At 41.5% G+C, this 26,654-nt stretch overlaps 1 protein-coding gene across 4 annotated transcripts in view; it reads left to right on the top strand.

Annotated features, from left to right (window-relative positions):
* Positions 1-23,247: 23,247 nt before the first annotated feature.
* The window catches only part of fto (FTO alpha-ketoglutarate dependent dioxygenase), a 132,680-nt gene continuing 129,273 nt past the window's right edge, over positions 23,248-26,654 (top strand). For all 4 annotated transcript variants that reach the window (XM_059350336.1, XM_059350328.1, XM_059350316.1 and 1 more), the window contains exon 1: positions 23,248-23,389. In XM_059350336.1, coding sequence (XP_059206319.1) covers positions 23,312-23,389 — 78 coding nt within the window. In that variant the 5' untranslated portion in view covers positions 23,248-23,311. The remainder of the gene's footprint in view (positions 23,390-26,654) is intronic.

The following is a 26,654-nucleotide window of genomic DNA, read 5'->3' as shown; positions in this document are numbered from 1 at the left end:
GGTCTAGGTCTTGTTTCAAGTCTTCTTGAATACTGTGTGATGTTCATTTTGTTAATGATGGTCCCATTTAAGAGTAAAACAACACATAAAGCAGGGTATCTTTTAGAGGGGGGCTATCTTATGATTTATAGGGCGGTACAACAGTGCATTGTGTTTTTGTCCTAGAACTTTGCTGCTTTCACAGTGTGCTTTCCCTTCATCAAAGTTAAGTGTAACATTTTAATTGCCTCAAAATATCTTATTCAGTGTCCTGTTGGACTAAAAGACTCCCTGAGGAGTCGGTTGTTCATTTTGAACAATTGCCCCTTTCTATCAAGCTAGCTAGCACTTTAGCTTATACAAAGGGTCATTCTGGCTCCTGATCCGTTCTGCACATGTGCTTGTTGCAAAAAAAACCCCAATAATTTTCGGCTGTGTCCCCCAGTATATATCATATTTACTGCCTTGGTTTCATTGGAAAAGGACTATGTGGCTCCTTTTTGACAACGGAAATAGTCTAATAAATGTGCTGCCGTGCTTTTGATGTGACTTCTGATTTCCTGATTCTTACCACTCTTTCATGTTGAGCAGCTGGACAGATGAGTTATCTTGAAGGCTGTAGCTGGCCGTCAATTCCTTCCATCCCACCGGCAAGTAGTGCAGGCTCCATCGTCCTGGAGAAAAAGAGAAAGAGCTAGAGGAAGTAACACCTGGTTCCCCGGAGTCCTGTTTAGGCCCCTATAGGTATAGCACATGCAGTGCCACTCTGAGTGTCCCGGGCGGCGCTCAGCTGCAGCATGAAAGATGTTAAAGTACGTTACCAGAACAACAGCTGAGCAGATGATCTGAGGCAAGAGGCACTTAGCGATGACATTTAAACATCTAGGTGAGAGGTGGGGGAACATGGGGAAGTGGGTGCATGTCCTTGTGTGTGTCAAAGAATTTGTTTTAATTGTGTGTCAGGGTTAGCAGGGTGAAATCAGGTAACCTGTCACTAATAAATCTTTGTGTCCCTAACATATGCTTTACAGACAGCCCTTCTTTCTCTGGCTGCTGCTGTAAAACTATCAGCCACAAGAAGAAAAGTCCAGCCAACACGTTCTCCCAAACACACGCATATGACATACAAGTTGAAATATTTGATCATGAAGGTGGTACTATCATACACACACACACATATGCAAGTACACACTGGACTTGGCGCATCAACTTCACAGGACGTGTTCCTCTCCCACTGCGTTTAAAGTGGAACCACACAGGGTTGCGGCCCCGTCTGCACATCTGGAGGCGCTGCTGCAGAAGGCCGCAGTCCCCTCCTCCTCCTCCTGCACAGTCCTCATCATCCTCAGCCCCATTATAAATCCCATCTCACTGTGTCCATAATTATTCCACACATGCTTATGCAACAAAGCAGTAGCCAAGCCAAATGACAAACAGACCCGAGCTATAAATTAAGACTTATTTCTTACTTTAATGGCTTGCACTCTCATAATGTTTGCCACTAATTCTGTGCTGCAAAAAGTGGCAGCGATGCACACAGTGTTAACACTACGTATCTAAGCAACAAAGCAAATATGCCGTGTGTTGCAAAAAAACATTAGTTTTCCCTTTTGTAAATCATTTTCTGTGCAGGGGATTAAATGATCCAATGGCTTTAAAGACACATGCAATATTGTTATAATTAGTGTCTTCATACACAAATAACCAGAATCAGTCATCTCACTTGAGACTAGGAAAACCAGCCAACAGAAAAACATTTCTCTGGGTAAGTGGCACTATAAATCCATATCAAGTGTCAAGCACTTTCTCAATTATGTTCAATTACAGAGCGCCACATAAATCCTCCAAATCTCTCTATTATACCTGACGTATACACACTGCTAAAAAAGAGAATTTCCTCGGTCAAGCAAGCCTTTTTCGGACCCTCATAGTGACAAGAAGGAAATCTATCAGACCACTTGACAATCTGCACCTCTTTATTACAAGGACCTGACATCACAGAGAGCAGAATGCATGGGACAAGGAGAGCAGAGCAGAGCAGAGCAGAGCAGAGGAGAGGAGTTCCTCCACAGCCCGAGGCTTGTCACTCAGCCGTACCCAGCACTCACTTAATCAAGCAGGCATGTGGCATGGTGTGGCAACTGCCTGGGTGCATAAGTACATGTCTTGTGGTTTACGCTGGTTTAAGACAGTGCGGATGTGGCACTAGTGGCAGCCTGTCTCAACTTGTTCCTGGTATGTTTGTTTTGACAGTCAGCTAAGACCCCATGGGCAGGCCCTCCTTGCCCCGGCTGATCCAAAAACATAATACATTTGGTTTTCAAGAGACAGAAATAGAAGCCACATTATCCTTCAAATATGGAAAGCTGTTGCCCAGAGAAAAAAAAAGTCATTTAATTTGGTTTTATTTTATATTTTTTTTATCCCCCTCTATCCCTTCTGGCTTTTTTAGAATAGAGCGGAAATACTCACACACACACACACACACACACACACAGGCAGTTGAGCAAATGTTCCTAGGCCTTGCCTTTAGTACCCAATTCACAATATAACAAATGTTCCTCCAAGCAGCACATCTGTAGAGGATGTCAATAAAGGACTTTGAAATGTACACCAACGCCAACACTCGGCAGACAAGAAAAGGGGGCTTTGAAACAGTTCCCATTGGAGGTGCTCGCTGAAAGAAAGACCAGCGGGGTATTGAAAAGATGTCAGTTTCCCCAACTTTTCTATATGTAAATCCACGTTCCCTACGGGTTCTGTTTCTCAGCGAGGTATCTATATATGGAGCCACTTTATTACGGACAAATCCTCTTTAATGTTCTTGTCGGTGGAAGAACAGCTGGAGCGGAGATAAAAATGAGGAAGCAATCTGCACCAGCTGTTGAAGTATTAATACAAAAATTAACTACTGTGTGTTGGTTAATTGCTTTCTGCTTAATGTGCTTTCAAAAGCCTTGATTCCTCTTTTCTGTTACACAATCGCAACTGCGGCGGGATATCAAGAGGCCTGTGAAATTAAAGATTCCATTTAAAGGAGCAGCCCTCCTTCCCCCCATTCTTCTCACGGCTCAGCGGCCATAATGGTCTCATGTGTTGAATAACCAAAATGGTCACATTAGACACCTGCTACTGTGGTCTTAGTAGACACAGATAGGGAACTCTTTTTAGACTGCAGCAAAACACAAGTGGCGCTCATCCGTCAAGAGCTCATGCAAACATTTCCATAAGTGAGACTGTAAGTTTATCACACTCCACTCCGTCCCATTCCAGCAATCACACGCCTACACAACCGGCTGAGTGACGACGAGCCGTTTCAAACAGCACAGCTGGTATATTCGCTTTAACTGCCATGCGTTTTATTTGCGTTATTATCTGTTGCCACCTCACTCCTCAGATCCACACTGACTGGGGCCACATGGAAGCAGTTAAGAGCGACGTGTCCCTTTACAGAAAACAAAGAGATTTTTTTCCCCCTCTCTTAAGGAGTCACAGCTCTCCTCCTCTGGGGCCCATACATGCACGGGTCGTGTCTCCAGCACATTTAATTCCATGCTGTAAAAACATTAATCAGAGCCAGATGAAGTGGGAAGAATTCTAAGACATTATGTTTTTATGGATAATTTGAGGTTATTTATGCAGGATAAATAAGAAAATAACGAGCCCCAGACAGCAGTACAGAGGACACTGGTTGCTGTTTGGACATTCATTCACTGCAATTACTCCACTCTAGAGCACTAATCTTTATAAACCCTATAAACCCTATAAACTCTCTAAACCCTAGATAGATAGATAGATAGATAGATAGATAGATAGATAGATAGATAGATAGATAGATAGATAGAAATAAGCTTGACAACAAAATTGTTTCCATTGTTGTCCATTAGATGGCTTACTTGTACTACAAACTCCCAGCATATTGGTGAGGTTGGGGGCTCATAGTTCACGATCAGGCCACGGTCGACATCTTCCAGGAAAACAATGCTGGATAAGAGCGCCGTGTGACATATGAGAGGTCAGAGAGAGGGCTGCCACCGCAGAGCAAGAGCCAAAAGACAAGGAAGGGGGTAAGCCAATTTGACACACATTATTGCTCTCCCTCTCTCACACAGACACACACTCTAACACTCATGTTCACCACTGTACGGCATGTACACAGTGCATGTGTCGAGGTTTGTTGTGTAATCCATCGAAAAATCTTCTTATGCACTAAATTATTAGGGACCGAGCACTAACGGTGCGAGGACCCTATTGAAATTGGTCCGTTTATTATTATTCTTCTTGTTGTGATTTTTGAATTGCCTTTTTTTTTACTTTATCATATTCAGAACTTTACAATTTTTGGAATATACGTCAATCTCCCGTGAAATTTACGTATTCTGGTATTCGCGGGAATGGACCTTGCAAAATGACTCACTAGCGCCCCCTTGAAATTTTCAAAAGAGCCTCACAATATAGGATTTTTTCACCTAGAGACACGAAATTTGGTCCATACATATATTTTTTTTTCTTTTTGGAGAAAAATCTAAAAAGTGTTTTTTTTTTTAAGATAAACTAGATTACGAGAATAATGATTAAAGGACAATGCATTAACAAAAATGTAACGTGTGTTGAAGCCAGACCACACCTTTCCACCTCATGCAGGTAAGCAAAAATAATTGTAGAAAAGCAATGAATGGCTGGAAAGAGGAAATATACACACACACACACACACACATATATATATATATATATATATATATATATATGTATACACACATGAAGAAAAAAAATCAATTTTGTATGTTCATTCCAGAATGATGATTAAAAGAGGATAAGATGGAGAGAAACCATAACCTTATCATACAGCACAAGTTTTTTATGGAGACCTCCCCTCCTCCTCTCTGCTTTGATATTGCATGTGTTGTGAACATGGAGTCTGTATCTCTGCTCCAGCGGCACCACCTCAAACTGTCATTAAAGCGCATGTCCTCAGGTGGAAAATGACTTCTGTGGGGGAGCTTCTCCAATGATAACATGGATTTGCTCTAAAATACGTTGCTTTTCTCAGAGCATCATGAATAAGTAAACGTTGATGAAAACCCTTTGCATTTTCACTATCATTCCTAATGCTTTTGCTTTTAAGATGCATATTGAGGCATGCATAAAACATCCTCTTTCCCTCCTCACTGCAGCCTCAATGAATGATGGAGGAAACTCGTGCACACAAAACCCTCTTCACGGCAAAAAGAAAACAGATGAACAAACAAAACAAGTCTAAATGTGTCCTAGGCTCAACGCCGAGGCCAAAAATTACATGTCTCTCCCTTCCCATTTAGCCAAACGTTTCTGTATGAGTTGCGCTGGCGTCACTAGAGTTTACTTTGGTTGAATGAACTTCATGTGATTTTTTTTAATTCATCCAATTGTCGCTGTTGCCCTGGAAAACAGGGCTGTAATTTTGGCCCAGGCATTGATAAGTTTTTCACTTAGCATTGAGAGGATTAAATCAATTATGTTGATTCTGTATTTACTGCTTGCATGCCCACAGTCGTTTGTAATTAGCTTATTGCTTTTGATCTGATGTAATGTGATGAAATGCCTGGAAGCAGCTCTGGGAGCCCACTTGGCTGGAGCAACTGGGGTGGGCGCCACTTCTAGCCCCCCACTGAAGCCCATCCGATTGTCCAAGCATGGGGAGAGGAGGGGACCGCGGGGACCGGGGCGACTCGCGTGAGCAGCCGCAGACAGAGAGGCAGGGGGATCGGTGTCAGAGTGGAGGGAGGGACCACCCGCTGAGATGGCAGCATCCTCCAAACCTCATTACCCTCAGAGGCCTTTCCTTCACATGCATGTGTAATTACACCCCACCCTGCCCCACCCCACCCCCAACGAAAGCTCTCACAACACCTGATACCTGCAGGTAGAGCGCCACGGGGGGGGGGGGGCTTTGCAATGATAGGGCTCCAAGGCCCGAGGGCCCGCTTAGAGTAACTAGCATTCAACTCTGGCCACCCACATCAATCAAAGACCCCATAACACAGAGACTGATCATCTGTTTTGGAGAGAAAGAGCTGTTTATTCATGGAAAGCTAATTGTTCTACCTAGCCACTGTTCTGCGTCCAAGACTGTACTACAAAGCACAAAGGATGCAGGATTGGATTTGAAATAGTCCAATATATTTGGACTTGCCTGAAGGATTGGATGTTGCCTGACAGTTTAAGAACAGGGAATCCTTTTCAAGTTAATTCTGTCAACCTTCTGGTAAACAGACGGATGAAGTCTTTGGCTTAACGAATACAAGAATGAGCTGGACCTCAGTTAAATGCACAGTTTCAAGTGCTGCCCATCTTTCCTCAAAGGGGAACGGCTCCAACATGACTTCCATTCAAACTACCCCAACAGAACCCCTCCCAAAGCGCCCCTCTACCACCTTCTTCTCTTCCTTTTCCCAAACTGGTGAAACAGACCCATGGTGCACTGCAGACTGTTCTGTTTATGAAAGAGGTCAGAGTGCCACATATGGGCAGCGCGTTAAAATACACACGGCTCCTGCCGCGGCTGCTAAAAATGTATTGCGGCTGTCTGTACATGCAGGAATAAAATAAACTTTGAATGTTTCAGCAAGCAGTGCTGAGAATTTAATGATTGAGTATTTGAAACTATGGTCAGATTTGTACATGAAAAGCAGAAAAAAGCACACGTCTTTAAAAGTCCAAAGATATTGGGTTAGACGTCAGCAATATACAGAGAGTTGTTTGACTTGGCAGAAGGGGACGCGCAGATTTGCCTAGGATAAGTGTGTGTCACACGCCATCTGAGAGGATAGCTGGGCCACAGTAAGCCATAGGAAACTAGCGGTGAAACTAAACACATGCAATGACAGCCACAGGCAGTTGATGTGCGCCAAGGAGTCTTAGCTCCCAAAAGACTGGCCCGAGGGGAGAGAGAGCAGGGCTACTGATAAGTGGAATAAAGAGCAGAAAATATGAATACCTTCCCCTTCAAAGCAAACCATTATGCGCCACCAAATTCTGGTTATTTTCAGTACGATTCTGATGCTTATTTCTCTTGGCTGCACAGAGCTCTTCTCTGGCTCTGTAACAGATTTGTGGCTCCATGTTTCACCTCTCCAGCAAATAGACTCTGTGCTTAATAAGACAGAGGTTGGAGATTACACTCTAGATTGTGTGGGCATTAAGCTTCTCGTGGGTTTTATGATCGTCTCGCCATTAATAAAGCCTCCTCTGACACCAAAGACAAAATCTCTAACACTGTGCACTTCTGATGGCGCCAGTAAATGTGAAGAGAAGGTCAAGAAGGGATCACGGCGTGTAGATGGGTGTTGTTTTTGTTTTTATAACGCCTTGAGACTGGGCGCTGTCAGGGTTGCGAGTTTGATTCCAGCAGCAGCCAACCTTCCATCACTGTAGAGAGTCAATGAACACCTACCTGCTCCAGCTGGCTCCAGCTTCTAGCCACTGTGGTGAAAACACAAAATTCATATTCCTAATTGCATTCTGTGATTAAAGTGCTCCACATTTCATAAAAATATTAAATCAGTGAAACTCTCCAGACAGCAAAAAAACAGAGGCTCTGATAGTAGGCGCCACAGTGTGTGTGAATGCAAGTTCAAGAGGGCATCGCTGGGTGCAGCGCTGGGTGTTGCTCTCCGACGCCCTGTCTTTATGAGATCAGGCCTGCTTCTGGGTAATCTGCTGTGACCTGTGGCAGGAAGACTGTGTCCACCTCTCAGCTCTGTGATCCTTTCTTACACCTAGCAGTTGTGGGTAATAACCAACCATAATTCCATCTCCTGCTGCTCAATGAAAAACCTCCCCCGCTGCTCTTTGGTTTTTTCCAGTTGCAGGGTCATGCGCTAGCAAAGCATTGTGGGAAGAGAAGGGTGACCGAGGTGGATTAGGAGGAGGAGGGGGAGGAAAAAAAGTTTAGGGGTGTGGGTTGGAGGGGTTGCTCATAAAAAAAAAAGGAATAAAAACATGTGTAATGAGAAAACATGTGGTGTGTAACTATTGGAAGTCATCAACAACAGAAAATAATAATTAAAGTGCAGGATGAAGAAAAAAAAACTGAAGCTGTCTTTTCGTGGCTGGGAGACCACTGTCATCATGTCTCAGGAATTAGGCAAACATATGCTGGTCTGCTGCTGTTGAAACCGAGGCGCCTCGCTCAGGCTGCGGTTTGGGAACATGAAAGGCTTTGTGGGATGAGCAGGAGGACTGGCCCTAATTCAGGGCCTCATTGCCAGGGAAGCTGGCAGCAAACTCCGATTGTGGGACAGGGAAAGGAATTTGGTTACATATTCCAGCGAGGACCGCAGCTCCAAACAAACCAAAGCAACAGGCTGCTGAGCAAACCATTCTGTCCGCATTCAAACCCCCTCTCATGCTGCTGCTGTAAGAGTGAGGGACTCACTCCCACCTGACTGAACCTCAGAGGAGGCTGAGGAGGGCCAAACATGGGGAACAGGAATGCATAAGGTCAGGCCCAAAGTTGAACTTGCAGCCCTGTTTCCCTGCTGAGATCCAGTCCCATGCAGCGCTGGGGATGCTGGCAGCCGACTCTCTTATTTGGACGGAGTGTTTGGAAAACAAAGCAGGCTTTGTGTTGTTTTATTGCAGCCAATTAAGCTCTTAAACTCAATATCTATCTTCGAGAGGATGCACAGAGGTCAACCTGAGATGTGCAAGGGAAACAGAGAAGGGGGCAACAGTTAACAGGTCTCAATAATCCCCATTTGACGGGGTTAAACAACAGCATGCCTTCACTGTAACCTGATCATCTTAGCAAATTGGATAAAACTCTTTAGCTTCTATCTTTTCACAGCCGTTGCAATGTATATCCACAGGGCAAGTCCGCCTTGATTGCTTTCCAGAAGAGAGACATTTTCTGGCATTTTCAGACAGGCAGGGATTAGATTAATCATGTCTCCGTTCAGGGTACATATGATTATGGTTGACTGTTTACAAGTTTTCTCAGATGTGTTCCCCATGCCAGGACATGGTGGTAGAGCTCCGAGCTTGAAACTCATTCACGCATGTGGTGGTCTTGTTTTAAACCGAGCTGCAGTGAAAAATCATTCATTTTCTGACAGTGGAAAATACAGATGTGAGGCAACATTGGATTTGCACTTCCTTGTTAGCATCTATTTAACTTTCTTGGAGCTCCAACTGCTTGAGGCTCAGTATGTGAAGTATGTGAGTGATTAATTGCAGTTCAGTGGCATCTGAGTCGTGCAGTTAACTCCAAGCAGGTCAACACAAATGTAAAATACTTGCATTATTAGTTATTTGTCTTTCAAAGAGGGATGTCGTTTGAACTGTGACTGTCAATATCATGCCCAACCAGTGGGAGGCAGCACAGACTGGTGGATAGTAGGATTGCAGAGCACACACACTTGCATGAATGTATACACAAAGGGTGAGTCACTTGAGTGGTTGAAGGTGACCATATCACACATCTGGGGTGCAGACCCAAATGGCCGGTGGCAGAGGAGAGGACCAGGATCAGCGGCCAGAGGAGCGGTGACATGTGGCACGCAGAGGGGGAGAGCAGACCGCGTTCAGTTTCTGTCTGTAATCCTCCGCCCGAGAGAAATGTTTGGTTATGGTTAAAGGCACTGTTGTCCCACATTTTCATCCACTTCTAATTACAACATAGCTGAGGCTCAGTGGCAGCCAGTGTAACTGTTGTTGTTGTTGTTGCTGTTTGTTGACATTACGCACTTCTCCCCCACAACACACTTGTCACACGCACACGTTCAGGCGCATACAATCGAGACCGACTCATTCACACCCATGTGCAACACCACACACAGGAGCACACATGTGAAATACACACTCATGCTACAGGCAGGTTTTACACACAAAAAAAACACACATCCTTCCGCAAAGTGATCAGTTGAGCGCTAACCATCGCCAAGCCCGATATAGACACACAAATCTGTTTGGTGCCACTGGGAGATTAGTACAACCACACTGAAAACCAAAAAAAAAAACACTGTGTAGACATTTGGGTGGACCGGATATCACAACTTGTACATATGTAAGAGAAATTTAGCGCGGTCAAAGGACAAGTGAGTCAGTTATATGCCACATGCTGAGTGCACAATACAAATAAGTTGCCACTAACTAATAGGTGCCAGATACGGAGCAACCCAAATGGTTTAGTGTGATAATAAAACAATTTTACAGCTGTAAAAAATATTCCTGAGGAAAAAAGACTTACTTTAAAAAATCAAATGGGTAACAAGAAAAACACAACAACAAGCAAAAGAAAAGTCAGGTAAACGCAGAGATAATGTACATTTGAATTTAATGATGGAAGATTTCTCAAGAAATTACAATTTTTTATTTATTTTTTTAAGTTGGGAATTTAAATAACATTTACCTAAATATATCTGGGAAAAAAACCTAATTGCTGAAATTAACACATGTTGTGAATTAAATAGACCTAGAAATTGTCGACCTGTACACATTTAGATAACACACACAATGCACAAAAAGTAGATGTCTTGATGACGCTGACATTTATCAGGACCAAAGCAACAGCTGCAAATCTGTCTAAATACATACTGTACAGTACACGCCACAATTTCTCAGTCTGTAATTTAATGTTTGCAATTAAAAACTTCTGTGCTGCCTCTCAAGAGCGCGTAATTTACTGAATCAACGCCTTTAAATCAAGCGTTTCCTTCTGTGACAGACTTGTGTCTCCCGGAGGAATTTGCCATTCCAAACCACAGTCTGCGATCCCCACGTTGTTTTCACTCCCAATCACACGCTTTATCTCCAATTGCTGACTAATTACCAAGAGCTAAGGGTTATGGGAAAGGCCCCAAAATGGCAGTCTGATGTTTTTTGTGGTTCAGCATTTGGATTGCTGCTTTTCTTGTGACTTTTTTAAATTTAAATTGGCTGTTAATTTACAGTGTGTGAAACTGGGGTCAGATGTGAAAGGTCAAATTAGGGACACATTTTTAAAAAATCGTAATTTTTGTACAGGCTTCGAACATTTACATGATTATGTACAAATTTATCTGAGACTGCTTTTTTCTGCTATATCTGCAGGGTAAAACTAACTTGCAAGGCATGACACGGAGCATTTTAGCATGGCAGAAGTCATTCCCATTTAGCCTTGTGTCATCGGTAGGGGCCAACCATATAATTAAATCATTTACAAGAATGAAATAATGACAGGTTGACTAACAAACTTTAAAATAAATTCACCACCAGTCTAACAACATGTGGTTTGGGTGCGAATTTGCCCCGTGGGCCAGATCGTAGCATGTCTCTTTGACATTATATCAGAGTATGTTAACCGATGTGAAAATGTAGCAGTGAAACTAAATATAGCATGCATCAAATTTTCCCAAGAGTTTAATTCCTGGCAGGGTTGGACGGCTTTTGTTTCAGCACTGAACCAAAGAAAAGTCTCCGTTAAAATCTTAAGAATGAAATTGTCGGTTGGAAGATCATCAAGGCCACAGTTACCTCTCCACTTTTTTAGCGGTGAGGGAAACTCCACCACGAGGTGAAGCATCATTGCTCGGCATTATCAATCATATTTTTTTCCTCTGTGATCTCAGATGCTGTGGATGAAGTAATCTGACGACATGCCATGCCTCCGTTGATGTGCGTGCGAAACACCTGAGGTGACTGACTCATATAGAGGCACTGTGCGATGTGACATGTACGATTCTCCGGAGAGAAAAAAAGGGGGGCGCTTAATGCCTCTGTTCATGATGAAGCAGCGAATTATGGAGACAGGGTGTGTCATCTCATTCTCTGCTCCTTTCATCATAATCTCCCCCACTACGTTCAGAGAAAAAGCCCACTGGAGGCCATCAGCCCCGAACTGCAGTCGAGAACATCACACAGAGATCTACCTATGGCCTATTTCAACTGCTCGCTATACAGACGGCTTATGGATTAACAGCCAATGTCTTAAAGTTAGAGTAGTGTAAAGGAAGTCAAATGTGCAGTAGTCGAAGTGCCCGTGTGTATGTACATGTGTGTTTCTGACCGCTCACACACACACACACACACACACACACACACACACACAAACACACACACACACACACACACACACACACTAGTTGTTACACTGGACTCTAGAACAAAATTGGGCATTATAACCATTAGTCATGATACCAGATAAATCAGAAACTAACTTTAACTAAATAAAAATAAATATTAATTTAACCTATTTATGCCCACAACTGAAAAATTTAATTCCATTTTTTCAAGTGTTTTCTGCTTGCCTAAAGTAATTTTTACTTTAACTTTAACTTATCTTACTATATCTAGTCTTACTAGACAGAAGATAATATACTATACTAGTTTTTATATATATATATGTTCCATTATATTTTGGGGGGAAAACAGTAGTTCTTTGTGGCCAAAGTACAAAATACAAGGAGTGCAGTGCATTATTTTGTATATATAAACTCAGAATAAATAATGCAATAATGAATATCAAAGATATGCGCACGTATGCAGTGTAAATGTTATTATTTTATACTATATTTAATTTGGAAAACATTTTAATAAACTCAATGTTAGCATTATTAATTTAGAAAAAACAACCCTGATTTTTACTAGAAATAAAAAAGTATGATTTTGCATGTGATCAAATAATGTCAAAGTTGTACATTTAGATATCTTCTCAAAGAATGTCCACACCAGATTTCAAGACTTTAGATAATTCAGAATAAATGTTGTGGCACCTTTAATCTTTCAGGTGACTGAAATTGGAATTTGAACACAATTCTGATTCGTCTTTAGACACAATCATTTAAAAAAAAAAAAGTTCATAAAAAAATAAAAGTTCATACTAAGGAGTGACAAGAAAGGTTTTCAATTTAATTGAGACTTTTGCTCTATAACATACAACAGTAGTGAAGAAGTTCTTTCTTTAGGTTCTTTGTTGAAGTAAACTATTACAAATACAGATACTGCTTTCAAAATCTCACTTTAGCACAGAGGTATTCTCAGTAAAATATGCTTAAAGTTTCAAAAGTACTCTCTATGCAGTTATTAGACATTCTATTGTTAGATTATTATTAATGATGCTTTAATGTGTCAACAACTTTTTACTTTTATCGAGGTCAAGATGGAACTAATTTGAAGTACATTGTATATTGTTGGGTTCTTTCATCTAAAAACACTGAAACATATATTGTACTCTGCTCATATGTTTTAAATGTAAAATCTAAATCTGCAATATAAGTAACTTTGGCTGCCAGATGAATGTAGTGGAGAGAAAAATACAATATTTTACCTTGAGACTTGTAGTAGAGTCTGCGGAGTACACACTCAAATCTGAATTGTACTGCAGTACATTGCTTGAGTAAACGTACTTTGCTATTGCCACACAGCAAACCCTCTGTTTTCCTCTTTTTTGTGTGTGTGGCAGGACCCTTATCAGTGAGTTCAGTCTGAAACTTGGCCACCATCCATTACAACAAAATTGTTGCCTGCTTTTAACATAATTACATTTCTGTTGCTTTGATTCCAGTCCGAAGTAATAAAACACTTCTAACCCAAACCTCAAAATCTATCCACAAGTACAATTAAAGTTAAAAGTGCAGTTGTTTTATGATAAGAGCTGCAGGGTCTGAAGCCACCAAGCCCTACCACCTGCTTCTGATTGGCTAGTGGCATGTTATTTTCCCCTCACACATACCCCAGCATGCACTGGGGTTTATTTATTAGGAATAAAAAAAAGGAGTCACTAATCTGTGTTCGGTTCAGACAGCGGGCTCCCCCTACACACTCGCTCTCTCTCACACACACACACATCTGCGTACCAGCTGAGCAGGGAGCAGTCCCACTGTTAGGCTTTCACATATCAAAGAGCCTGGGGTGCTTTGGCACTGCTGGGGTAGTTGTCCTTTTTTACAAAAGACAAACAAGCAAAGAGCTCGGGATGCGGTCCAGAGACGCCTTTGACACGGTGTTGAAATGGGGACTTGGCTCTGTGACATATATGATCTACATGTGTAAGAAAGCTGTGGTGCTTTTTGATTTTTTTTTTTAATACATTGTCAGTTACTTGTCTTCAGCCTATACTGTACCCATGCAGTCCACATTCTCTACTAATCTGCCTCAACCATACACCACAAAACAACATAATTTGCAGAATTGTTCAATGGCTTTCGGGGCTGCTTTTGTGTCATATGTGCATGGAAAGTATTAGCTCTAGGTGTGTGGTATTACTGTGATGAATGGTGTGCAGATTTTCAGAGGTCAGGAAGCTAGTCTGACACTGGGACATCAACAAAACATTAGCAATTACACACAGTGTGGTGAATCCGTCTTAGAGAGATCATCAATTGACAGGCATTTTAAATGATCCTACAATTCTCAGAAACTCCCACAGAGACTAGTCATAGTCTATATTTCATCAGCCTAATCAGTTATTGATGAGGGTAATACTGAGAGCATACAGAGGGATGTTAAATATGATGGCAATCTTGTGTGTCTTAAAGTGATCTTGCAAGACATTATATTTAACATGCAGGAACAAATCACAGAGGTCCGATCCATGTACCGCAGCACAAATACAGAACACTATTTTCAGCAAATGGAAACAAGGCCCATTTGGGATCAAAGCATCTAATGGGTTCTGGATAACCAGAAGCTGCTGTCAGTTTCTGGCCAAACATAACAGACATGCAAACACATGTGGCACTGCGTCCAGAAGACTTTCAATTCTGCTCAGAGAATTATAGCTTCATTACATCTAATCTGAGCCCCCCCACCACCACCGTCCTGCAAGGCAAGGGACATCTCCGTCGGGACAGTTGACTGAATGGAAAAATGGCTTGAAAAAATGACTTGACCGAATATAACTCGGGGTTGTACAATTGAAACACTTTTATTGCTGAATGAAAACAGTTAATCTAGTTTGTAGCGATGACGGCTATTTTTCAGAAAAGCCTTTTGCACTTATGTCTTGTAGTTCACCTCCATCCCTTTGAAAAACGGGTGAAAAAAAGACGAACAAATGAGAAGCAAACCGAAAAAGACAGAATTTATGTTACACACTTTCTAACCAGTTCTCAATTGAACATAAACTGCCCATGTCCCACTATAAACCAACCTGCCATTCAGTTGACAGTACAGTAATTAGACGTGAAGGCGGCCTCCAAGAGACTGTAACAAGCTCAGTATACAGGACATTGGGTGTGATTTAAACTTTTCAGCCAGTGTTAAATGTACCTGTCACCATCGGCACGCTCCGTAATGTCAACTAATTTGGAAATGAGGAGAAATGTGCGTTGATAAATAAACACATCTCAGTGTTCATGTCAGTGGTCAGGCTGGTGGGTTTGGGTACAGTTTGAGCCTGTCAGATGAATTCTTGTTCACTTGCCAAACTTAAATCAGTTTCACATTCATCAGCCTGCACTTTTAACATTTATTAGTCACAGATTCATTTAATAAATGTGTGTGTAGCATCAATGCACCAGTGAAAAAGAATAAAACAGAATAGATTTTTATGTACCAGAGGGGGAATTTAATTTGAACATCAAAAGGCCCTGATTCTTGTTTTCCCAAAGTACTACCAATTCATGTCCTGAGTGTGTACTAACAATCTGTCGTATGTGCTCCTTATGTGCGTCTTCTACTGCGATCGGTCACACAACAAGACCTAAACGTGGTAACACTGACTCAAGGGGAAAACATGCACATTAAAGACCAGAAAAGCCCTAATAAAAAGCCTCTAATGTAAAACAGTCCCCATCAAAGAGATCCCGCCCAATATTTGTAAAACTCTTACATATAATATTAATGCCATTTCAGCCATTGTTCACTCAGCCTGCGTTTGATCTGCGAGGCTGCTATAACTCTGGGGTAATAGGAGCGCTAATGAGAGGAGTTGGCACTTTATAAACACTGTCAAGAGCAGGTGGAGCGAGGGGTCACACTGGGCCATTGTGTCCACCTCAGCTGGTCCCATTCAGAACGACTTATTTTCTTAGATCATGGAGTATTTTGACAAATCAGCATATTTCAGGCAGACGTCTTTGTTAAAAGTTAAGTCCGGTCCGGGGTGATTGTATCATGCTGAACAAATGTGCGATTAATCTGCAGCATGGTGCTGAGAGATAGGGCGCAGGCTTCTCTAGGAAACGGGTCACCATCTCAGCCTCTACAAAAAGATATCCCCTCCTAAGGGAGCGCGAGGCAAGGACACACACAGAGGATGTATGCTTCCGTATAGAGTTTTTATAACGTCTTTCAGCCTGACATTGTGCGTGAGATTTAAAAAGGGGCTCTTTTGTATGTCAAAACCTCACTTTTAATGGGTTTCTTATAAAAGTCCTCAGTGATCATGGTATTCAAATCACAGCAATAGCAAAGCGCTTCCTCATTTTGGGGGTCTGGAAGTGATCCCAGGCGAGGAGGTGTACCACATCTTAGACTAAGGCTGCACGCTCTTTCTGTTCGCTAACCAAAGGGCTCTTTCCTGTGGTGCTATACAATAATTTATTGAGGCTTAATCAACATATATTGAAAAGTGTATGTACTTTTTTAAGCCATTTTAAAGGCCCCTCTGTGCACTTTATGCCTCGGCCATGGGGTTGCAAGAGTTTTAATGATACTCCAGCGAAGGGTTAGAGCCAATAAATAACTTCTGTCCCTGAAGAGCTTTCATTGTGGCGAGAAACTATTCTTTTCACTTGGAATTAAAGAAAGGTAGTTATATTAGCTAGACAGCAGGTGCTACTCAGGTCTGGCACTTCTGTCCCTGTAGGATTGCAAACTGAAGTTTGACATTATTTGCACTGATCCAGTCTGGGTTGGTCTGTTAACAATCCTGATCAGTCGAACACAGTCAAAGGTATGTTCCTGAAGAAATGTAAGAAGAATAGCAACCTGTTTTAACTGGTCAAAGAAACATTTTGCACATGGACCACAAAAATCAACATCATCCTGTTTTCACTCTGCATTGTACTGGCAGACACACTGTGATTTGACTTTATTCTATCATAAGCAACATATGTCGCACTTTTTGAAATTATCACAAAAAGGGTGAAATCCTCAACAAAAGCACAATCCACAATGTAACTTCGACTTTAAAACCTGAGCATGTCACAAGAAAAATAACTACCAGTTAATATAACTCCTTTCCATAGTGATACAAGTGACCCAAATCACAAGAGCAACAACGATTACATCCACCTTTTCTCTTTTTTCAGACCTGTTTTTGAAAATTAGAAGAGACTCTGAGTGTGTCAGGTCATCAGGAAAGCTGTTCCAAGCTGACCCCAACACACTGAAATAATTTAGATCCAAAACAACCATTCCTGTGATTTTTGACTGAATATCTACTATGTCTGTGGCTCAAACACCTGTTAATAGTCTCCTACCTGAATATTTAGGAATTTATGCACATGATCTGCTGTTGAATACTTAATGGGGAATATATATGGTTATTTTCAGGTTCTTCCATCTACCAGGACATGTTTACATGCTTAAATGTCAAAGAACATTTTTCCCATACTGTTTGTCTAAATAGACCTGTATTCATTCTCTGTTTGAAACACTCCGTTGTAGCGTGTGTCTCTTTATCCATTTTCACCTGCCCTCTGCATTGTCATTGCAGCCGGGGAATGGCTGTTAACTTTACCTATAAACAGTGCATTATAGTTGGGACATCACGACCTTTGACCCAGGAGACTGCCATTCATATCCCGTGTGAGAACAAAAGTCAAAGTTGTTATTTGGAATCAATGTTGTTATTTGAAGTCAACGTGTGTAATTTCCTCTGGTGGTTTAATGTTTAAGAAGTTGCTTTTAAGCCCAATCCTGTTCTTTTACCCTAACCATAGCCAAGTGGTGTTATTGCCTGAAGTTAACGGTTTCATGTGAACATGGAAGTTTTTTTTTGAAAAGCCACTATGCATGTAAGTTGCAGAAACAGACACAACATCCTGGCATGTCCGAAACGGAGCAAAGTCTGTGTTGGAGTCACACTACAAGGCCCCGACAAATCGTCTTTAATTGATAAAAATGTGTTGCAATAAACACATGGAAATATCACATTATACAATATGGGACCCTTAATTGATTCTTAGATCTCATCTTATACATCTTGTACAGTCTGTAAGTGAGCCTGTAAAAATGATCCAGAGAAGCAACTCTCACCTAACACTAACATTGTTCCTTTTATACATCCTCCATTTTGCACATCTTACTGTTATACACATAGCAGGATCATCAGTAGATACATTATATGTGGCTCCAGTGAGAAATTAGCAGCAAAAACCTGGGAGAATTTCCAAAATCCGTCAAAATCTACCCACTTAGCTACACAAGACTTTTAATCTTCTCCATTGCTATGGTAGTGCCTCCTTTTATGCCCTGTAGCTAATAGGCCACCGGGTGTGAGCCACACAGGTACCCTGGTGCTACAAAGAGACTGCACAGGGGTTGTGGGGGTGCTTCAAAGAAACAAGGCGAAGGCAGTGGAATATGTGGAATGGAAAAAGTCAGCAAAAAAAGAAAACCCCTCTTCGGAACGAGGACATAATCGTTTGGAGGACTCCAGCACATAACCTAAATAATACATTTCAGGTTTTGATATAACTATTACTGCCTGCGAAGAGTTCTTTGATGTTAATTGAAACCACTGGGCAGCAATCTGCTTTATAGCACTGACAAATAACAGTTTCCTAGGGCTGAGCATTGAAGGTTAGCAAGCACATACTTGCGCCATATGCTCATTCAATATAAATAAAAATCAAAAAAGAGCTTGTCTTCATGGAGGCAGCACAATATACTGAAGATGGTCCCTGGCCGGAGTTGTGGTGAGTGAAAAATGTTGTTTACAATTCCTAACAGTACCTTCACCAGAGGTCCCGTGTGGTGCAGGACAAAGCTTGACTGTATTGTTTTCAGTTTTCTCAGTAGTTTGCTTCCTCTCTTTCATACAGAAACCACAGCTTAACTTGATAAAGTAATAATAAAATCTAGGTGGCCCAACAGAAACTCCTGCATGGGATAGATATCCCGATTCACAAAGAGGCCTGTCTCTTGTATTTATGATTTTTCAGGCCATACAATAGTTTGAAGCATAGGGGAGAGATGATTGCAGGACTGTAGGCTCTGGTTTTAATACACACACAACACAATGGTCTCTGTCTTCCTTTACTGTGCTGTAGTACGTTCTGGCACCGTGCGCTTCTCATCTTCTATTCTTCCCCCGCTCATTATATCACAAAAAGGAGCCTTGTCAATGGGTCATCCGGATCTGATGCAATGCACAATAACAGAAAACATACCCCCATCATGAGCACAAACACATTGGCCAGACCAGTAGGGAGGGCTATATGATGATAGAAGAAGATCAAAGTTATTTTTCCCTCCTCCATCCCATATGATACCACATCAGAGTGTGTACAGGGATGACCTTGCCTCATGCTGAACCCCACAGGTCAGACATGTGAGGAGAGGTGCCTGTTTTAGAGCCTGATTCGCTGTAAGACAAATGACAGGCATTGTTGACGAACGTAATTGGCTTGTTTCCATGTAAAGAGGCCTGTACATTTTGATTGTTCACAGAACTCCAGATCTGACCAGCGAGCAAAGAAGATCAAGAGAACTTTATCCTCTTTGACATCTTCCTCATCACAGTGATTGACAGCAAGAAAAGATGAATTACAGTTTGATGCTAAAGCAACATACTGTAATGATTGTATTGGTCTATGGATTGAATAGGGTTGTGTGGATTCAAATAAAATGTTTATTGTTGACAGTGGTAGTTAAAGTAGATAACAAGCTTGATACCACATCAGTTCAGTTGATCTGAAGCCACAGCTAGCAGCCTAGCTAATTAGCTTAGCAAACCCCAAAGACTGTGGGCAAGGGGATTTACTCAGCCTGCCTCAGTCCAAAAATAACAAAATCTGTTGATTATGAACAAGTTGTCAGGCTGGCTTGTTCATATATGGCTATCATCATGGCTGCTGTCCATAGCAAGAACCGTAAGAGAAGCAGTGTGTAATAAAACCAAGGTGTTGTTGTCAGAACTATAGCCACTATATTGTGTAATCAGAATATACATCATAATAGTTATCATAACATTTTGTATATTGTGTGTTTAAGCCATACAAGAATCCAAGCTCTTACAGCTTATATGCAGGATTTCTGAGCCAGGAGCAGTAACTTCCTGGACTCTTGTTGTCACCTTGAATAGTCCTGCACATAGTTGCTACATGTGTGGCCTGTAGTCCAAAGGTTGCCCTCACAAACATTTGTGTGGCATTAGCTTACATTTAATACACTACATGGCTAGTGCAAAAAACTAACCCACCAACAAGCATCTGTAAAGTTAGCTTAATCAAAGCTCAACAAGATCTGCAACCTTAACGACAAAATTTGACCGCTTGTCAATACCACCCATATCGACACATTTGAGCATTTTTCAAAAGCGGCTCTTAATACAGAGCTGAGTGTTAGATCAAACAAAATAGCGCACATGTCATTATACATACATGTATAGGTTGCAGTTGTAAAAAAGGCTGCAGTTTCGGTGAACTTAGGCTACAAAACCACTGACCTAGGTTTAGGGCATAAAACATCCTGGTTAGGTGTTATAAAAGAGAGTTTAAATAGTAGATAAGTGTACGTAAATGTCGTAAGTGAAGTAGTTACGAGGGTGATGTGAACCACCGAAGTTACGTAAAAAGCCATTTACTTTTGTTTTCAGATATGACATGAACCCGGTTCTCCTCCATTTGTTCAACTCATCCAGCTCCCCTCTCTCCCACTCAGAGTGTGACATCCGACATTTTTGTGACATTTTGATGTTGGCCATATTGTTACCTTCGGATGGAGTCGGGCTAGCTGTTTTCCCCAGTTTCAAGTCTTTATATAAAGCAAGCTAACCAATCACAGGCCTTAGCTTTATAAAATATTTAATAGACAAATATGAGAATGAAAAAAATATACAATTCTTTTCATCCTACTCTCTGCAAGAAAGCAAATTGGCCTGTTTCCCAAAATTTCTCCATATTCCTTCAAAGTAATAGAAGTAGAAGAAATATAACCTGGTCCTTTTTAACGCTAAGAGGCTCATTCTCCTATTTTGAAAGGAGAAGGAAGTAACTGAGCTTTTTTTAGTTTTTTGCATATTTCCCCTTCTATTTTATTCTGTATTCAGCCAAAAGAAAAAGAGAAAGATGACCAAATTGCTTGATGGATGACATGTATGAAAAATGTAATAAAATATTTGAGACAAAGTAATTTTCTGTCTCATTAATTGCATTAGAGTTTTAATAAGATAACTTGTATGTTTATTATTTGTGTATTTTTAAAGGAATGTACCTAATTATGATCAAAGCAACTTCCTCTACCCTGGCTTTGAAATGCTTCCACAAAGCTCCATTACTGAGAACTACACTACATGATCTGAATGGTTTATATACTTTGTGAATAATTTAATAGGGACCACCATGCACATATGATTCTACAGCCAGAGGGATTTTGAGGACTTCCACACAGTCCCACCAATGGGCCACTAGCAAAGGAATTAAAAACCAAGCTACTGAAGGGTTTGTTGGACAAGGTAAATGTCCTGTCTGCCATTAAAGGCCCTATACATTATGTTCATTCAAAAAGCCCAATGATCTGTCAGAATCAGCCAAAGAAGTCAGGCAGGGAACTCTCTGTTCCTTGATATGTTAACCATAAAGATGATTGACAGTGGGAATATGTGAATGACAGTTTGACGCATAAAAGGAACATAGTGTAATGATGGATCGGGGTGATGGAGGTTGGATGAAGGCAGATTCTGACATTATAAGGTAAAACATTTTTTTTTTACAACATCACAAGATTTTCCCCCATGACGGTAGCTCTAAGAAGACACTATAGGCTGACATATGTTAATGTGAAAAAAACCTATAAATGCATGCACATGGATCTAGTTTTCACAAAATGACTCCAAGGATATTTTTCAAACATACTCTCCCCTTGGAAGACCTGAACAGAGGAGAGGAAATGTAAGTTATAAATAGGAATCAAAAGAACCCCCTCCGTTTATTAGTAAGGGATGCCAGAGACACCGACATCTTTGAAAGTGGGAGAGCTTTTGAGCATTTTACAAGACAGGTGAAAGAAACATGTGTGTTAAATCATTGTACCCGGCTCACTTGGGTCAGCTCTACCATAAAAGAAAAGAGATTACAAAGGAAACTAATGAAGACACTGATCAAAGTCTGTAATGGTAATATGTAGCAGGTGTTTCAGACCCCTGCACCACCCTCCCACCACCACCGCTGCTCCGTCCGTGAAACTTTCTCATGTATTTCACATGTGCTTTGATAGGAACAATGGACAGAACACATTTCACCACTATTCAAAACACGTTATGAGCAATGTGGATGAACTCTTGGAGGGCATTTCAACTGTGGGTGATACATAAAGGCAGCCACATGGACGCTGTGCGTTTACGGTGCACTTTCATGATCAGTAGAGAGTTGAAAAGGGGCTGACGTGGTTGAAGCCCACACCGGCAAAAAAGCACCTGGATTTTAGCTGCATGCAAGAGTTGAAAGAAGGTTGGCAGGGCTTGAACTGGAGAATGTTCAAAGCATGATTGCTATTTTTACACATAGTCTAAGATGAAAGTGGAACTGCTTTTGATTAAAAAAGGGGGAAGCATATGGAATATCCATGTTGAGGAATATTTTGAAGAAGAATTTTTTTATAATTTTATTTTCTCAAAAATGATTGTCATCAAAATATTGATAATGATATATTATTATTCATATGATTACTATTATTATTTCTAATAACAACAGCAGCAACAACAACAACAACAACAACAACAATAATAATAATTAATATTATAATCATCATCATCATAATAATACTGTTATTATCATTATTATTATTATTTGTCTGTGGTAGAAGTTGATTTGCCTTTACATATCAACTTCATATTTTTTCTTTCTGTCACAGCCATTTTAAGGGCTGTAAAACTTAAATCACTGATTTAAAACTATCGAGAGCAGTAGATGTGCAATTTATAGATCTGTACCTGCGCTGCACCTGCGCAGTGCAACATCTGGAGCGTGCCGAAGCTGCTTCCGGTGCGAGGACATGTTCGCTCTGGGATTTGTAGTTTTCATTGCTACGCCTTTAGCTTCGCCTTCAAGTATTTCTCCACCGAAAAAAATATTTATCACTAAAAATATTGACGACTGGGCTCAGAGTCAAATAACGTGAAAGGCTGCACTTCCATTTTTTCTCTCTATTCTAATAAAATGAAATACCGTTTAGTCGTTGACTACAACAACCAACATCGCCTCCAATGAAAGCGAGGCAGTGTAAACACAAGTCCAGGAACATGAAAAGATCGGGTGACAGTGAGGGGGAGAAGAGAAGAAAGGTATTGATAGCGTTTTTCTCCGTTAGGTCTGGCATATTTCTAAGCCCTGTCGCTCGTTGAATATCTAATGCTCCTTATGTGATGCTGCTGGCTGCATTTTGGAGGCTGGAAAACCGTGAATGTCAGCGCATACCTCACCTTGCCTGTTTCCTTTATTGTGTTTTCCATTTTCCCCCCAGTCTTCCACAATGAAGAATTAGCCTACAGTTACATTAAAACGGTGCTTTGTCACGTAAATACACTGCTGAGAAGAAGATGTAGCTTGCTGAATAACGTCTTGGCAACATCCCATTTCAGCTGGAAACACGATGTGAATTACAGTCTGTAGCATATTTGTGACAAAATAGTAAAGTCAGAAATATACTATTGGTTATAGTTATAAACATGAAAAATATACAAAAGGCAAGGTTCAAGCTTCATGTGTTAATGCCTTTTTGGTGTGATAATAAACAGTGAATAAATAGTCATATAGCCTAGTAGCAACAGCTCAGTGCAACAGTAAAAACAAATGGTAAAGTTAGTGTAGGGCATCTCAGATTTGGCATGGTGCCAGGCCAGCAGCCCACAGCTGCTTCAGGCTTTACTATAGATACAGTGGATAATAACTGGTGCTCTAATGTGCACTAGAAATGAGAACTTAATGGCTAATGTGGATTACTGTTCTTAAATAATACCCTCTGTTAATATGCCAGCTGTAAAACCTGCTAAGGCATAAAAGTGAGACATGTGCAGGGTTATTTGCACATGATTTGAACAGAGGTGGGTGTGTGTATAACCTGTGATGACCAACTGTTGTGTGTGTGTGCTTGTGTGTTAAGCCGTGTTTCGTGCTGACCTGGGCTTAATCAGACTTTCACATGCCGTAACTTTGCGGTTTGTTGAGACACCAAAGCAAAGGAAGGAAAAGGGTTCTGCTGTGCCCAAGGCATCCTGGGATGTGTTTCGCCTATAGTCATAGTGTCTGTCTGTCTGCCTCTCTGTCTGTTCCTCCTCTTATCTCCTGACTTGGATGCCGTCTGCTGTGGCACATATGTTTGGATCATGTTAGACAGCAGTGAAACTATGTAAGACGTGGTTCCTCCTGTTTATGAAAGCAGCCATGGCGGCCAGATGAGCGGCTCAGAGAGGGAACTCATTCCAGCTGGTCCTCAGGCAGTCAGGCAGCACTGCACAGACCTAATAGCTTAGCTTCCTTTCTCTTTAGATAAATAAAAGGATGAGCAAGAGGAATTGTAATTCTTAAAATGACTATGTGACTGTAGAGCAGCCAAGGAAGGAGCTGCATGCATTTTGGCCACTTTTGAATAATAGCGGTTGTATAATGATACAGATATTATGATAACTAATACCTTGGGTATGATGGTTGTCTTATTCAGTAAGTGAGTGTGTCTGCAAAGCTGCACAAAGTGAGAGATGCGCTATGATGGGTCCACTGTCATTCTGAGTTAGGGAATGCAGGCACCAACAAGATTAGTGCCAAATGAATACACAGTCTCCTTAGAAAATCCCACCACAGCTAGTCAGTATAGCATACTGACAGGTGGTGCCATAGTCAATATGTATTCTTTACAGTAAATAGAACAGGGCATTTTCCTGCCCTGGGAAAATATATAACACTGCATCCTCATTAATTCACATTTATTTGAATTTGAAAAATCTGAAGTAGTTGTACTTTTTTTTAAACATAGAAATACTGTTTTCTTTGTTGTCAGACTATTGGGAAGCTTTGCATTGCCTTTCGTTCTTCCCATATCAACATTAAACTCGCCTTGTACCCAATTGAATTGCAAACATATTATGTTTCATTAGTATTGTCATCACAGGATGAATTACCACTCATGCCTTGGCAGTGTGAAAAACATTGCTGACCCTGTCCCTTAACCCGATGTTCTAACGGTGTCTTTGATGCAAGCTCGCCATTTGGACAATGATGACAAGTATAAAATGCTGTGTCGAAACAGGAAGTGTGTGTGTGAGCGGCAGGCTAAGTAATGATCACACAGGGTCACCAGATGTTGTGAGGTCTTGGGCTCAGCCCAGCCCATTGCTTAGATCAGCCTCATTGGTTTGCTCTGGTTGTGGCACCTAGTGCAAGCTGTTTAGGGTATTTAATTTCTGAACACTCATTAAAATGGTTTGTGTTTCCCTTGGCAATTCTGTTAAATTAACAACTACCGAGGTAAAAGCTGATTATGTGGCCACACATCCAGACATGGTTAATCAATTCTCCCACACAAAATGTTAGCTGGTGAATTAGTGTAAAGGAAACGATTTATGGCGACTAATGCCGACGTCCTGTCATGTCAGGCCCGGTGTTTTAGCAAGAGGGGGGTGTCAGATTCAGCACATTCAGCAGCTTTGTGCTCTGCCGGCCATCTTTTTCTCCCTTTTAACCCAGGCTACATGCTGCTTGCTCTATTAATGAGCCAATAATGGAGAAATAGTGTTGGGTGCTGACATAAAACATGGGTATGGATACCTAAGGCAGGGTAGCACATAAGCTCCAACAGAGCTAGATTTACAGCTAGGCTCTGTGTTGAACGGTAGAAAGGGGAACACTCTGCATGGGGGCTCTCACAGCTTCATCAGACCCCCGCCGGTCAAGCTGTGGAAAAGCCAGAAAAATACGGCTGTGGCAGATAATGATACCATTACACTAATGGAGCTGGCAAATGAAGGAGAACCCAGATGCCCTGCTTTATTACCGGAGGGGGTCATTTCCTCGCTGCATTCCTAATGGCCTGAGCACACAGTATTGATCAGGCTATCATGCTGCTAATCCTCTACAGAATTACTTATCGCCGGCTAGGTGTCGATCTGCCGCATGCCCAGCTCTGGCCTTGCCGCTGGGCGGCTGCTGTGCGTCCAGCAGGGACCCACTGGGCAGTTTATCCAGTCATGATTTAGGGCCAACCAGGGATGGCGTCTGGGAGGTCTTCAGCAGTGGGCTGGCCAGTTCAATGTGTAAAGAAGGAGGCAAATGAACCTTATAGCTTTCATTTAATTAAGGAGCAGGCAATGATGTGGTTCCTCCCTCTTTATGGCCCCATTGGCCGCTGGGAAGCTGTGAGGTTGGGTGTTGTTCCCAGTAATTGTGTTGTGCTGTAAATAAGAACAGGCAGCTCTTGTGCCATGAGCAGCAGCAGCAGGATGCAAGATTTTTATCACGCCGTTGGCCTTCGTGACTGAATGCTATACATATTTAACTCTACTTCATTCTTTCTTCATGTGGCTGAAAATTGCAGAATTTGACAATCAATTTTTT

Source organism: Centropristis striata, chromosome 2, assembly GCF_030273125.1.
Source record: "Centropristis striata isolate RG_2023a ecotype Rhode Island chromosome 2, C.striata_1.0, whole genome shotgun sequence".
Lineage (NCBI taxonomy): Eukaryota > Metazoa > Chordata > Actinopteri > Perciformes > Serranidae > Centropristis > Centropristis striata.
The sequence above is the reverse complement of the archived record's forward strand: the minus strand, read 5'-3'. Positions and strand labels throughout refer to the sequence as shown.